The sequence below is a fragment of the Fundulus heteroclitus genome, chromosome 11 (genome assembly GCF_011125445.2).
Source record: "Fundulus heteroclitus isolate FHET01 chromosome 11, MU-UCD_Fhet_4.1, whole genome shotgun sequence".
In the NCBI taxonomy this organism is placed as follows: Eukaryota; Metazoa; Chordata; class Actinopteri; order Cyprinodontiformes; family Fundulidae; genus Fundulus; species Fundulus heteroclitus.
The window spans coordinates 25,552,179-25,568,311 of record NC_046371.1 but is presented as its reverse complement, the minus strand read 5'-3'; the positions used below and the strand labels follow the sequence as shown (position 1 = coordinate 25,568,311).

The 16,133-nt window shown below is 41.4% G+C and overlaps 2 protein-coding genes and 1 long non-coding RNA gene across 8 annotated transcripts in view; 1 reads left to right on the top strand and 2 right to left on the bottom strand.

Moving 5' to 3' along the window:
* Positions 1–2,411: 2,411 nt before the first annotated feature.
* On the bottom strand, positions 2,412–6,603 carry nlrc3l1 (NLR family, CARD domain containing 3-like 1). Its single transcript, XM_021318829.2, has 4 exons — positions 6,479–6,603; positions 6,258–6,387; positions 5,934–6,180; positions 2,412–4,617 (listed from the first exon to the last, which is right to left on the bottom strand). Exons 1-4 carry the CDS (start codon positions 6,589–6,591, stop codon positions 3,050–3,052), a joined length of 2,058 nt encoding a protein of 685 aa, XP_021174504.2. The 5' UTR covers positions 6,592–6,603; the 3' UTR covers positions 2,412–3,049.
* An 87-nt stretch (positions 6,604–6,690) lies between these two features.
* Positions 6,691–10,639, bottom strand: LOC118564571. The gene is made up of 3 exons (XR_004931940.1): positions 10,599–10,639; positions 8,874–9,155; positions 6,691–6,784 (listed from the first exon to the last, which is right to left on the bottom strand). It is a non-coding gene; the product is annotated as an uncharacterized LOC118564571 (long non-coding RNA).
* Positions 10,640–15,212: 4,573 nt separating this feature from the next.
* The window catches only part of LOC105929424 (connector enhancer of kinase suppressor of ras 2), a 50,338-nt gene continuing 49,417 nt past the window's right edge, over positions 15,213–16,133 (top strand). For 3 of the 6 annotated variants that reach the window (XM_021318837.2, XM_021318835.2, XM_012867209.3), the window contains exon 1: positions 15,213–15,763. In XM_021318837.2, coding sequence (XP_021174512.2) covers positions 15,700–15,763 — 64 coding nt within the window. In that variant the 5' untranslated portion in view covers positions 15,213–15,699. The remainder of the gene's footprint in view (positions 15,764–16,133) is intronic. The other 3 variants (XM_012867212.3, XM_012867211.3, XM_012867210.3) reach the window with 1 other exon arrangement.

The following is a 16,133-nucleotide window of genomic DNA, read 5'->3' as shown; positions in this document are numbered from 1 at the left end:
CCTTGTGTGCTAATGAGTCATATAAAACATGCTGCCGTCTCTCCTTATGGGTTCATTCTGCTATATTGTGTATATGCACTCATTGTTGCAGAACTTTGGTGTTATTTGTCCGGGCTAAATTACTGGCATGGGTATGCAGAGGTTCTTCTCAAAGCTCAGAAGGAAAAGTCCACATAAGCAGGTGTAGGGGGGTAGGACAGTGTCATGGGTAAAACAATAAGGGTATAAACCCGCTATCAGGATCTCTACCTTATGACTACTAACTGGAGACATTAATGATAAAACCTTCACCAAAAAGGAAAGTGTTAAGCAGAAGGAGGACTGAGGATTAAGTTACAACTACCACACACACAAACAGGAAAAAAAAAAAAAAAAACATGCTATAGTTACGCTTAAAACCAGTGTCTACATGAGTGAGATAGTTTCCCAAAAGGAGCTTTTTGTGTTGCGTTCCATTTGCAGTCGGAAATACCTGCTTCCGATCTGAAAAAAAAATGAACTAAAAGCCGCCACGTGGTGCGTTACCTTTGCCTCGGAGGTCAGAACTCACGTCGCAGATTACGTCATCTCCGCCGTTTTGCGTCCCAGTTTCCCTCCGTCGGACAAAAAGGGAAAAACATGGACGCTCGCACTGTTCAAACAATAACGCTGTTGTAGGCGGTAATTTGTGCAAATCAACAGCTGAAACATCTTGTCTGAGGGACACTGAAAGGCAGCATCTGTATAACCGACTACATGTTAAATAACAGAGAGCCGCTACAAACGAAGTATCAATGTCGCAGCAGTCATGAATGTACCATCCTGCTGCACCGATTTACCGACTCGTAATACCGACTTTAGGGGCCGTTCCAGATAAGTTTACCGACACGGAGTTCGAGAATCCCGACTACCGAGGACAAATGGAACGCACCAATACTCAGCTTTTTAACTCATTCCCTGCTCGTCTTTTGGTTTTCCGAGGCGAATGGAACGCAACAGCTCTTCCCGGTGAAATATTTTAACCACCCATTGAAATCAGGGGGAGGCTGACAGGACAACCCTAGGAAATAGGATTCACCCTTAGTACTGAAACCTTTCTCTGGTGGTTGAATCTGCTGTGACCTTGGAGGTCGACCTTTAGTGTAAAGGGGGTCGTTCTGTCATTAAACACATGATGAATCACAACTAAAACTGGTCAGATACACGCTTCTGAAACTGCAGGACCTGAAGAACTAAACTGAACAAACTAAAAATTTGACTTGAGAAATATCTTTTTCCAGGTTTTAGTATGTTGACATATGCAGAGCAGGCAATCCCAATCTGACTGCAATCCCAAAACGCCCCTAGATGGATTTAGCCAAACCTACTAAAATATTAAACGCATCTTTAAACATTACAAATGGCACCAAGAGAGATCCAGTTCACGGCCCGTCACAGGCGTTAGCTGAGAAAACTCAGCTAAAGGTAGGAGGAGGAAGACGACTGCTTTTTCTGGCTTTTTGATATATGGTAAACTTCTTTCCCCTAAATTTCTGCTTTATCCCAGTTTAGTAGTAGGTTTTGGGCAGATGAATGAAAAACACAGTGGCTTGGAAAAGCGTTCACCGACCTTGAACTTTTCCCACATTTTGTCGCTCCACAACCACAAACTTGAATACATTTTATTGTGATTTTAATCACCAACCAATTATTGAATAATTGAATAATAAATGTAAACATACAGCCAGAGCCGGGATGGCATTAAGGAACGAGGTGCTTTATTTGTCATTATACAAACGACATTTCGTAGATCAGAGGGAGGCTAAGTCTGAGCCACTGAGACTGAGAGCGCCGCCACCACTGAGCTATATAATACACTGGAGTGCTGATTTTGCCGAAAAACTGAAGTCACTGGCCGCCATCTTGCTACTCCCTACTCTCACAGAATCCCATAGGATTTGCAATAACAAGCAGTTTTCTGGCTTAGTGAAAACGTTTCACAGGTAATTCTACAGTCAGTGGATGTACTAACACTATCAACTACTAGGAAATTAGGTGCTGAAAAATTTTACATGTTATTTATATTAAATATATATATATATATATATATATATATATATATATATATATATATATACATATATATATATATATACACATATATATATATATATATACACATATATATATATATATACACACACATATGTAAATATGTTTTTGTATATTGTTATTTATATATTTATAAATGTTATATTTAAATGAATAAAATGCTAAATATTTCTGCACATGACTTTCTTAGTACTTGATAGTTTTAGAACATAAAATAAAAGTATATGGCATTTGACTTTTTAAAAGTCTTAAGCCCCCCCTGAACATGAGAAAATCCTCGTTATTCGATGCTGTAGCGCACATATTCCCTAGTTACTGGAGGGAATTAGGGAGTACCAATATGGCGGCTGGTGGCTTCAAAGCGACTCGTTCAAACAGACGGTGATTAGCACTCCAGTGTATAATATAGCTCAGTGGCCGCCACTAGTGGCCGACCCGACCAGCATGTCTTTAGTGGGAGGTGAAATCTATGCAGACACGGGGAGAACATGCTAACTCCACCCAGAAAGGCCCGGCACTCGAACCCTGCCGGGACCACTGCTCCGCCGTGCCGCGGCTTAAGGCATAGCCATGAATCAGGACGGCTCAGCCAGACATAAACCCAACTGCGAATCAGCAGCAGAACTTGAAAACTGCTGTTTATGAACGCTCTCCATCCAGTCTGACCAAACTGCTTTTAGGCCACAATTATCCACTACTTTTTGTTGGTGCGTCACATAAAATCCCAGTAAAAGTATCAAAGTCTGGGGTTGCAACGTGACAACTTGTTGGGAAAGATCATAGAGTACAACTAATGAAACCACTCAAGATGCAGAGGGGGAAACATCTGATCACTAAGACGATCTCCTCACGCCGCTAAACTAAAAAACCTAGCTGCTTAATCACACACAGTCGGCATTAGCACTGTAGTATTGCCTCATGCTAAAGTGCACAACTTAAGCGTTGTTGCGTAGTGATGGGCTGCTTGTTAGAGTCTAGCTCAGACCTCCAGCTCCTCCAGGCACCGCAGCAAGTTGCTCTTCCTGTCCGGATGCTGAGGCTCTTTGATCTTCTTGATGAGAGCGACGCAGTCTTTGGTCATGTCTTCGCACTTGGCTGAAGACCTGAGAAACGGGCTGAGAAGCTCCTGGTTGGTCTTACACGCCATCCCGAAGAGGAAACGCAGGAACATGTCCATTTTGCCGTCTTGACGCTGCAGGCATCTGTCCACCGCTGCCTTGTACAGCTCCATCATCCTATGCCCCTTGGAACTCAGTTTGAAAAGAGACTTCACGTTCACGGAGTGCTCAAAAACGATCTTGTCCTGGTTTTTAAAGGACAGGTACGCATAGAGAGCGGCCATGTACTCCTGAATGGTGGGGTGGATAAAAGTCATCACCTCCTCGTCGAACAACACGTACGGCGTTATGGTGTACAGCATGCAGACGCCGCTTTTGTCCACCGCCTCCATGGCCAGCTCTGTCACCCAGTCGGCGGCTAAAGTCCTGTACTGGCCCTTTTCCAGCAAGGTTAAGGCCAGTTTCCCGAGATCCATGAGGAACGCCTGCTCTTTCTCCGGGCCCAGATCCGGAGCTCTGTTTTTACGGAGCTGACGGACGAGCGTCAGCAGCAGCTTGGTGTAGATGTAGGTGAGGTTCCTGGGGAGTCTCGCCGCCGACGCCGCCCTCGCCTCTCTGAACGCGCGCTGACACTCGTCCGCCACCAGCGTGCAGAACAGGGGCAGGTGGCACATGACGTGGAGGCTTTTGGAGGACTTGACGTGCTCGATGACTGCGGCCGCCTGGCCCGGGTCCTTGAAGCGCCTCCTGAAGTACTCGTCCTTGTCGGCGTCGCGGAAGCCGCGCATCTCTATCTCCTCGTAGTACGCGTCCCACGGGGCGTAGGAGTAGAACCGAGGCCGGGTCGTTACCATGCACAGGTGGCGGTGGAGGAGCCGGCCTCTGAGGAGGTTCACCACGGTGACGTGCAGGCTGAAGGCTTCGCAGGGGTCCGAGTAAATCTCCGTTTTCGAGAAGTCGAGTACGCCAGGGTACTCGTCCAGGCCGTCGAAGATGAACAGGGCGGTTTTGTCTTTGCACTTCAAGTCGTCTATTTTCAACCGCTCCGTCTCCGGGTAAACGGTCCATATCATTTTCTCCAGGGAGACGGTGGCGTCAGAGAACTGGTTAAGCTCTCTGAATGTCAGGGGAAAGATGAACGAGAGGTGGTGGTGTGATCGCTCCATGGCCCAGTCCAGGACCAACTTTCGGACAAACGTGGACTTCCCCGACCCCGCCAGTCCAACGAGATATACCAGCTCCCCAAAGGGCTCCTTCACCATCTCCGGGGAGAGGATGTCTTCAAGAGGAATCTGCTTGTCCGGGGTCTTCTTGGTGTTCAGCTTCTCCACCGTCACCACCTCGTGTTCGATGTTCGGGCCGTTGTCGATCGCCGATAAAACGCAGAGGTCCGTGTAGATGTCGTCAAGCGGGACCTTTTCTCCGTCCGTGATCGTCTCTTCCCAAAACTTCTTCTTCAGGGAAGCACGTAATTCATAGCGCACTGCGTCTGAAACAAAAAAATCAAAAAATATAGAGTCGTGAAAAAACATTTGCACTCTTTCCGACGTTTGCTGATCATCAAACAAATTCCACATCAGCGAAGGATGAGCTTAAAGGGGACATATTAATGCTTTTCAATTCTTCTTTTTCACATTGGACTCATAACGTGAACCTGCAATGCTTTGGTCTGAATCCCTCGTTGGTTTCCGCCCACGTTCCCCCTTTTTACCCCTGTTCTGAAGTGCGTCTGAGAGCGACACGGCGCCGTCTCTTTAAATCTAAAGGAGGCACTTTCACACCCCTCCAGGTCGCTGAGCGCTCCACTTCACCCTGATCAGCCATTTTTGTAGTAGGCTGGGATGAACAACCGAACATTTTGACTTATCCACTTGTAGCTTCGCCATCCTTCATCTTGGACTAAAAAAACGCTCTAAGACACAAAAAAATAATGGATTTTGTAAACTGGAAGTCCATGACCTCGTTTAGCAGCTCTGCAGCACATGCTGCGACGTAATTGTTTAAAAAAAAACAGAGAAAGCTGAACAGCTTGAGAAATATGACCAAAAAAAGAATGTAAAGATGCAGATCTCGGGCAGACTACATTCAACTTTTCTGCATCCCTAGAGACACCAACACAACTAAATGTATTTAAGGCCTAAAAAGGTGGATTTTGCATGGTATGTCCCCTTTAATAAATGCTAACAGACGTTTTCAAATAATGATTTGATTTACTACCTGAGGGAAAAAAAAAGCTATCCAAACCAACCTGTCCCCATGTGAAAATGTAATTCTCCATAATATAATAACGAGTTGCACAATCTTTAGTAGCAACAGCTGCCTTCAGCCATTTGTCATAATGGCGGTGGATTTTACCTTAGAACTCTCCAACAGCTGCCATCTTTTTATTTATTTTTTTACTTTAGATGTTGCTCTGGGTTCTTTCCTGATCTCCCGCATGAATTGTTGAGGCCGTCTTAAAATGATTTTGTTCCGTCTTTTCTCAGTTTGTGGTTAACGACCCTCGTTGTGGTTTGCTTGACCTTAGAAATAGCTTTTTAAGCTGTTCCAATGACTTTAGTTCCTGAATTTCTTTTTATTTTAGCACGATGTGTTACGTTTTGAGATCTTTTAGCCCACTTCCTGCTGTCCAGATAGGTTCTCTTTAAAAGACTCTACAGGCCCAGTTGTAGCTAATGAAACTGAACCTGAGAAATGAGGTCATCATCTGAAAACTGTATTTTGCATTTGTCCAAACACTTAAACAGCACCGTATCGTTTTTGTACATTTTTTAAATTGAAACGAGCAGGAATGAATGTACTCACTCTCAATGCACAAGCTCTGCAAATATTCAGCAATCTTGCTTCGGTTTAGAGAGACGAGAACGGTCCTGGTGATCTGCACAGAGCTTTCACAGCCGAAGGCCGCCACCAGTCGGTCCACGATGTCCACGATGTCCACGGTGTCCACGCTTTGATAGGAGCTGAAATGCTGCGGGTAATGACTCCACAGCTTCCGACTTAACATGTCCAGCTCATTCTTGTGTAACTTCTTCAGGGTTTCAGTCAGAGCCTAACAACGAAAAGACTAATTAATCCATGAATTCCAGCTTGAACTGGTTTTAAAGGCCTGATAGACAATAAACACACCTCAAAAGTGAATTTCAGGGTCAAAGACGGATGTTTGATCTCAGCTGGGTCCTGGATTAAGACCAGCTCGTTGGAGGACTCGGCATTGCTGTCTGCGATGTCATCTGTGGTGGCGTCTCGGATTCTCTCTCTGGTGGAGCCCCAACACACAGGTTTTCACGATATACAACAGCGTCCAACGTTAAGCTGTTGAAATTTAACGACGCGGTCTCATTTCTTACCTACGAATTAACTTTTCGCAGTCGTCGCTGTCGATGGAGTAGCAGCTGGAAAATGAATCAGCTCTTTCCAGCTGGACCCTAAGAGCAGAAAGAGAAGGACGCTTTAACAGCATACAGCGGGGCTATGAAGACTGAAGCACATTTCTAATATTAGTGATTATAAGCTTCATGTTTAAACTGTTTGAGGAACCATTATGCGGCGCGTACCTTGTAGAGGATCCCTCCTCGCCCGTCTTTTCTTCTGGGTTTTCACTGATCAATGACTTGTAGCTCTGAGCTGGAGACAGAGCCTGGTCTACAAAATGCCTGAAGAGAGGAGTTGAAGAGCTTTTTATTTATATGTAGTGATGCACAAGTCAATCGTTTAATAATTGAAATCAAACAAATCGCCATTGGTTAGCCTTGGTGGGACGGAACCTGGCTCCTTTTATGGGTTCTGTAAATAAACCCATATTCAGCCTTTACTTGTTTTACAGTTAAGTAAAAATAGGAGTGGAATAATAATAATAATAAAAAAAAAAAAAAAAAAAAAAAAATCAACCAATCTGTCCTCTTGGGACACCACACATGCTAGGATCTCGGGGCAAGACAATCCAACATGTTGAATATCCCCTGTTCGATTTTATTCTTTTTTAGCTTTCAACCACCGCCTGGTACGAAAGATACCAGATTTAAAAATGCTGGCATCGATTTTTAAATCCAAGGGAAAAGGGCTGGATCTACATGTTGAACACAAAGAACCCTGTTCAGTTAATAGAGCTGACCGCACTGATGCCTGATAAGACGCTAAAGACAGGCTAAAAAGCAACAGATGTTTTCCTTGTAGCAACTGATCAGACACACAGGGTGTAGCGTTGCCCCTGCTGACAACAGGAAGACTAAAAAAGATCATTTAAAAACTATTATTTACATTTCTTTAAACTGGAATCAACAGGTCAATCTACAAAAAGCAGATATGAGAAACAATCTAAAATGCTTTGTTTATAGTGCTCAGCCAGAGAACAGAAATTCAAAGAAACTACAAAGTTGTAGTTAACCATAAAAGCTAATTGGGTCATCTCCAGTTTTCACAGAGCGATTACAAGCTTAAATATTAAGGCACAATAAAAAAGTTTAGCAATCCACTCTGAGTTCAAAGCACTCCTGCAGGTAACATCAAGTCAGGCATTTAAAGTAGGATCTAAGAAGTTTGAGAGTCCAGCACAAATTTAGGGTCCATGTTTGTCTTTTATAGGGTGAACTTTTAATAAATCCACTAGCCTCCAGAGCGCTTATTTTAGGGAGTATACACACCAGGAAAGTCCTTTGGTCCGCTTGTTTGGTCTGGACCAAAAGTGGACTTTATTTATTTTCATTCATTTGCGGTTTGCTTTCACATTGTACGTTTTGGAAGTTACCTATAACTTGTAACAGAGCCACAGGTGTGGCGACCGTTGCTCCCATTGGACAGAAACGACTGTTGGGACGTAACACAGACCTGGAAATTCACAAAATCTACGAAAAACAAACATGCGACCGCATTCTTCTGTCGTTCCTAGCAGCTCAGTTATGTGTGCACCTGCCCAAATATGGAGGAGGCAACGTGTCTCCTCTGTGCTCCAGGTCTCATCGTTTGTAGCATCTGTGCAGAGATGGTGTTAGCATAACTAAAAGGCTCATTTTTGCCAGGTGTCCTCCAATGGTGGCTGGTCAAATCCAAAAAAGACGGATGTTTCCTGTAGTTGGGCCGCATCAAAGCTGGTTTTTATTCAGAAATGCACCGGACTCCGCTTGGAAGCGTACTGAAAAGTGGGTCTCGCTCCGGCTGATTGGTCCGGACCAAGGTTTGCTTGAGCCTACTCACACCTGCACAAACGGCCCGGACCAAAGCAGGAAACAAACTCTGGTCCATTTAAAGTTTAAAGCGGACCAAATGTGGCCGGTATGAATACACCCTTAGTTACCTATAAACGTTTTCACTTTATTATATGACTATAACATGATAAAGCTATTTTTCTGCTTTTACAGATCTTTCGGTGCATTCTCCTAATGCTATACACAATGCTTTTATGAATATATGACATTTATTCAAGTAACATCTATAATTCTAACAGATGACTATGATACTTAGGCTGAAAGCAGCCAACAGAGATCCTAAAACCCCTCCTGCTTTGGTCCACAAGTAAAAACTGCTTTCGTTACATTTAAAGTGATACTGATGTTGGTGATGTGGAACCTGAGGATATACAGTAATGACCTTTGCCCCCTTCTCAGTTACTAGCACATGCTCTTTCCATCTATTTATTATTTAAGTGATCGTATTCATCTTTAGCTCCTTTAGAAAGTACCAGCTGGGATCTGAAGAAGAGAAAGACAAAGGGCCCTTACAGGTTTGAAGTCATAGAAATCTGCGTACCATTGGCTGGTGTCCATTGGAGACGGTCCCAGGTCCAGGGATGGTCTCCTCTCAGGAATGTAGTAAAGATCCTCCTCCTCCTCCTCCCCCTCCTCATGGGATGCGCCATCTCCTCTACCAGATACTGCGTCCCCGATGGAAGAGTCGTCCGACCCCCTGGTATCCAAGTTGTCCCAGTCCATGGCTGTCGAGTCAGCCATCATGTCACGCAGAAGTACACTCAGCGACAGACCAGTGAGCGTTTGGTTGTCCCAGTGTGATCATGGGGTGACCTGTCTGAACCTGTGTAGCAGCGAGAAAAGAGAAGAAATATTTGTGAGGACAGGATATTCAGGTTTATTCAGGCCCGGTCGGCTCCAGGGTATATCAACTTACGTTCTGAACAAATATATTAAAAAGAAAGGAGACGAAAAAGGCATTTAGACAAGGAGCCAACGCCATGTAAGCATATAACAAGAATAATTCGTATTTTGCACGGTTTTTATGATACTCCCCTGGATACCGGGAATTGCACACTGTTTATTTCCCCTGCATTGTTTACATTGTTTTACATTGTTTACATTCCAATTGTTTACATAAATCGCTGCTGCATCTTTATCCTGAAATTTAGTGCAATTTACTTGTTTTTCAAGCTGTATGCAAACACAATTTCGTTCTGTACGCTCTTTGTGCATACAAAATGACAAATAAAGTTGTCTAAGTCTAATTGTAGAAAAATAGGGAAACACTGGTATGCAAAAATTATTCCTGTGCATTTTTATTCAGCTTTATACATACATACCATTATTAAGTTCAGGTAACTGAAAATACATAAAAACTAATCATGAGATGACTAATTCCCATTTCTCAAGCAAGCTGCCAAATCCTTAAGACTAGCAGTCAGACCAGAAGACCCACCTTTTTCAAGCCTAAAGGAAAAATGAGCAAGAAAACACAAAGAGATCAAAAACAATAAAAGGAGTGGGAGGAAAGTTTTGTAGAAAAAAAAACGGAAAACCTTCAAAATTGCCTGCAGCAAATTACGGGGGGGGGGGGGGGGGGGGCAAAAGTTTTGGGCTGGGTGATCCAGATCAAAGCTTTTTCCACCCAATATCGTTTCCTGCTGTCATAAGCCTGGCACTGATGGGTGGGTGAAATATAATCTCCCCTGTTTTCACAATAAATAAACGAATAAAGCAATCGTGCACCTGCTAGATTTCGATTTAAAGAGAGGTCCTGAGAGGTGTCAGTCTCATTTTCCTGTTCATTTACCAAAGTTCTTGGTTGAGTGAAAAAAGAAAAATTTGAAATCTGCCAGGGAATGTTCTGGAGAGCCAGTTGCACAACGCAACATGTTGTAAACTCATAAACTCATAAAACGTTCGTCCCTAAGTTGAAAGCTTCATCTAGCGTAGAGCCGTAGCTGTCTTTCAGGTTATCTACTACGCAGAAGGACATGTAGGCGGCTGAATCTATGCCGCCTGACGTTCACTCGTCTAAATCCAGACATACAAACCTTTATGCAATATTCTTTTTTCCCCTGATGGCTCTGGGAAGGTAGGTGCTGTTTAGCTAACTTCCTCGCTGTGCCAAACACAACTCACACACAGCTAGTTTAGACAAAACTTTTTGACTACTGCTGCTGTTACGGCTGATAATATGTATGTAAAAGCGTAGGTTGGAATACAATATATCATTGTTAATAAATAATAAACTTCGTTTTCAATGCGGGGTACATGTTCTTACCTAGTCAGCTAAGGTTCGTTACACGGAAGTGGAGTTTCTTCTTCGCTGTCAAGCTGAACTCAAAACGCGCGCGACTGCCCCCTTCAGGCTAGAGCTAATAAAGCAGCTGCAAACAGAGTGAGCAAAAGAGGACCACCACCACCTACTGTAGGTTTCTATTATCATGTAAACAGCTAACATCCACATAACTGACTGATCTGTTTAATCATGTCCAAAACAATTCGTTTTTTACTGGAATAAAACTTACATTTTACATCATAAATTAATTGAAGCAACTGTAGAGGACCGTAAAAATATCATTCTAAAATCTCGTAGTTAAACTCTAATTTCTTGCGAATATTAAAATTACAATTTAATATATACACATTCACAAAATATATGCAGTAGCATTTAAAGTGTTTGTGTCACATAAATTTAAATGACCTGTACTTTGTAATTAGATATAATAGTTTGTTTCATGAGGAGTTGTTTTAACACGTTTTATCCCTCAATTATGAAGAAAGACTTTTATACCTAACATGTAGTTTAATGGTTTAAGAGAACTTAATTCACAGCACATGTATTGCTTCGCTACAAAAGATAAATCATTCAGTTTTAGTCTATAGCATTATGATGATCCAGTTATATAAGACAGACTGAATGTCAATCCCTTGCATGGGCAGTAAAATGTCGGATTTTCCTCTGGGCTGCAAAGTATGATTCATGGAGTTAAAAAAAGAATCATGATTTATAGATGCCGTATCAAGTCACATTCTCAAATTCCCCACTGTTCCTGCCTCTCTATTTGTTTATAATTATTGATCATTTTGAGGGTCAGGGCTAACAGAGTTGGATTTCATTCTGCTGCACCAGCTTTCATGTAGATGACTGCAAATGAGCTTTTCAAAACTACCGCGTGCATGAATCTCTATTCCTCTTTTATGTATTGTTCAATGTTATTCTAAACTATTGTTCAAGCATGCCATGAAACCATTTAAGTAACTTTGGAGTTTTTGGGCATAAAAAGTGCATTACAGTGTGTTATAATATACAAGATAGTATAGTATAGTTACTAGAACATAGCAGACCATTGTCTGGTATAGTGTGGTACATCTTATTGTATCGTATCATTACTACAACATAGTAGAACACTGTATAGTATATTATTGTATAGTATAGTATGTTATATTTATAGTATACTTTAGCAAAGTATAGTATAATATTGTATAGTACAATTTAGTATAGTATAGTATAGCATAGTATAGTATAGTATAGTATAGTATAGTATAGTATAGTATAGTATAATATAGTATAGCAAAATACATTATATCTGAGTATAGTATAGTTTGGTACAATAGAAAAAAATTAAACTTAATTAATCTCCGGGGGAAAATTCCATTGTTTAAATAGTTCAATATAAAAAACAACAACCCACACTTTTAGTCATACACAATACTATATAAATAGCAAATGGCTTGTACTTGTGTTGCGCTTTACCAAGTCTGATGAAGCGCTTTACTCTATAGTCAGTCACACCCTGATGGTGGTGAGCTATGTTTGTAGCCACAGCTGCCCTGAGGCAGACTGACAGAAGCGAGGCTGTCATACATCGGCGCCACCGGGCCCTCTGACCACCGCCAGCCGGCAATTTGGGTGAAGTGTCTTTGCCACGGACACAACGACTGAGACGGTCGAAGCGGGGGATCGAACCGCCAACCCGCCAATTGGAGGATGAACTCCCTAAAACCGCCACTGTCACAATACTATATAACATAGACAGCAAAAAGAAAAATAAATTCTAAAATATAAAAGAGAGCTTGCGCATTAAGAATGAGAGAGTAGTTGTGTGTGTGATTGAATGTATGGCTGAAATTCAACATAAAAAGTTAAGCTTATTATTGTTTATTGAAGGATCCCCTGAATTCCTCATTTCTTTAAAATAGCATTCGGTTTGTTCAGTACACCCCTCTCTACAACAGATCTTAGAGAGCCCAGTCTCATGTTTTTAAAGCACAGTTTCACATTGATTTGCTCTGTTCTCGCTGCTTGCAGCCTTTATAAATTGCATTAAGAGCAAATTAACATTTGACCGTTTCTAAATGCAAATGCATCACTTGGAATCAAAGACAGAGCTGTTACCGGCTTAATTAATGAGCAAAACAAGAGTGCAATACCCCGCACCTGGCAACAAAGCAGCTTTTAAGTCAATACTCGGTTATATGGAACCTCCTGACAAATGGGTGCAAGGTATATAAATTATATAATTATTATCCTGATTTCAAAATTTTTTAGAACTTATTTGTAAAATGATTAAATATATTTTTGTAAAATAACATCTGTTGGAAACGGTTGTGCCACCTAATATTATAATAATTCGACATTTAATTAGAACTTTATATAAAACATATCAAATGTATTATTTAGGTATTTATTAATTATCTGTAAAGTGTATTGTAAATATGACTTAATATTGAGCAATACATGGGTAAGATAGGGCTTAAACCCTCAAGCTGTTCAGTGATGTATATATAAAGAGCTCTGGCATGTCAGCATCCTGCTTTCCTTGGTGACCAGTGTTCCACTACGCTGCGCTTTGTGTGATGGAGGCACAGAAGGAGAAAACAGTGGCGGTATGGGGGGTGATCAGTGCCTGTGGGCTCGGAGAAGATGTAAAGGAATTAGTATCAGAATATGCCTCACTCTGTTAATATAGACCGAAGGCAGAAATCATTGCTGTTTTTATTTCTTCAAATCAAAAGTTGTTCTGTGCACCAGCAGCTTGCCTGCCATCATTGTTCCCTTCCATATGTAGTGAAAGTTTACCCGATTTAATCCGAACAGAAAGGCAAACGAACACTGACTCATGATCGCATCACCTTCTCCATACTGCCTACTTGGTTTTATTTCACGACGTCTTTTTAATGCAATCCGGGTTTTTTTCAGTCACTCTTTGTCAATTACTTTTTTTCCCACAGCCCTCAAATTACTTTCTTGGACAGTCCACTTGTGGTAGCGATGCAGAATTACAGCGTTTGCAAACTCAAATCCGTGTTTCATGAGGCAGAACAATAAAGTATATTTAAGTTTAAAAGAAATCTATCCGAAATGGTGAAATTCAGCATCTAATTCTACGGATTTGTCAATTTTGACAAAACATAATTTCACAGGTAATGTTCCATGTTACATCAAGTCCTGGGTAGAAGTTGGTACTGAGGAAAAATGAACCCTGGTCTACCCCAGCAAGAAGCCCTGGATGACCAGCGAGGTCCAGCAGCTTCTGAAGGAGGGAAACAACATAATAGGGTTCTCTACTACAGCACAGCCTAAGCTAACCTGAAGAGACGCATTCCTCGGGGTCCGGCGTCCTGCAACATTTATATACGTCTCTGCCTTACTAAGTCAGTCTTAATGTGAGTCTGTTTGTATTTATTTTATGTTTTTTTAAAAACTGCTGTTTGTTCTATTTTGTACAACTTTTTATGTCTCTATATCCATATCTTTGTTCAATTTCGTTGTCTCTGTGACAATGACAGTAAAGGATTTTCTATTGTATTCTGTTCTGTTGTAACTCTAGTCACATAACCGGGCTTGCTATAATTGACAGCTTGTGGAAGATTATTAAAAGAAAACTTGAGAAATTAGCAGCACATATTTTCTTTCAGCATCTATATTCTTATTTAAACACAAGTTTTTTTTTTTTTTTTTGTCACAGCGTACTTGAAGATTATTTCAGAAAAATCTACCTATTTGGTCCCTTACTTTCTCTGTCCTGGGACATATTGTATAACCTACAACCCTTACAGGGTGAGTGCAAACAGAACGCACATATCTCAGCTCTGATTGGTTCACTTGAGTTCTCACAGGCAGGTGGATGAATTTACAGGAGGAAATATTTTTGCCAAAATTCACAAGTTTTGTGGTTAGCTTGAGATTGAAGTCTAGAGAGAGCAGAGGAACTTCCCACAGATTCTTGTTTTGTGTTACTATTTTCTACAAACACACACATGGCTGTTTATTATTATCATTATCATTATTATTATAATTATTATTATTCACTTTGTTCTTTTTTCTTCTTTTTTTCCAACCAAACATGAATTATAATATATATATATAAAAAAAATAAATAAATAAATAAATATATATATATATATATATATATATATATATATATATATATATATATATATATATATATATATATATATATATATATATATATATATTTTTTTTTTTTTTTTAACAAATGTACAAACCTTAAGTTTTCCGGCATTTTACTTGACAAGGTTGCAAAGCTTGATTTAGAGTCAATAAACTTTTATAAAGCTGTCATATATTTGCATAAATAATAATAATAAAAAAAAATTCCCAAGAGATTAATTTAGTGCATGTAAAATATTACCAGCTTGTAAAGTTATAACAGAAGCCCTCGTCAAAAATCCGAAACTTGGTTCACATAAAACCAGACCCAATGGATTTCTCATGAGAAAGCAAGCTTGAAGGCATTACCACAGATGCCTGCAAGAAAAAAAGGGTAAATCCTCTGACCCCCACACACAACAATGCTGTAGCGCGGCTGTCGCCTGGGCGGCATTAATCACCCGCCATACCTAAGGACCTCGCCTGCTGGAGGCAGCCAGGGCTGTGACTCCATGTCTGGGGAAGGGGAGGGAGGATGCTCAGAGCGAATGCTACCTCTCCAGACGGGAGGACGAAGTGAACAGTCTGCGTGTTGTTCGCCGCTCTGGACGGTACTGGGATGCGTTTAGGATGAGGAGCCGGGCAGCAGAGAGCCACCAGCACCAGCGCCTCTGAGTCTGACATGAATGATAAGTGAAAGACCTCCTTCCAAGGACCGAGCAGCGCTGGGATCTGCGCAAGCCTTTCAGGCTTCACTCAGTCTCCGCTCAGCGACACATTTGGACATCTTGGACCTATGCGTACCCCCCAAATGATGTTTTAGACTCTTTAAAGCCAGTGGGACCCTTTTTCATTTTCAAAAAGAAAGAAATTCGAATTCATTTTCTGAGTTTATTTATTTATTTATTTTTTGTCTAATTTTGAGAAGGGAGTTGGTTGAGTTGGGTGTGTTTTTCTTTTGTGAAGCTTGAAGACAAACTTCTCCATGGCGCTGATTATGGAGCCTGTGAGCAAGTGGAGCCCCAGTCAAGTGGTAGACTGGATGAAAGGTGGGTGTCCGGTGGCTGAAAAGGTGCAGCTTTTAACCCAACTGTTGCAAATGAGTGTTTGCGCAGCGATTCGTCACATTCCGACACAAACTGATCCGAGACGCGAGAAAGAAAGAAAGAAAGAAAGCACAAACACCTGCCGCCGATCCTCGCGTCGAGCGCGTCGTTGGCTCTTTAAAAAAATAAAATAAAATACAAATCTGTATTATTTTCAATCGATCATTTGGAACAATGACGAAGTAGATGCGACGTTCTCCAGGGCACAGCGCATCCAAACATCTCCAAACGCGTTAAAGCCCATTGTGTCCATTGTTAAAAACCAGAGCTTCCTCCCCACGGAGGCGATGGGGAAATCTGGTAATTCTACCCA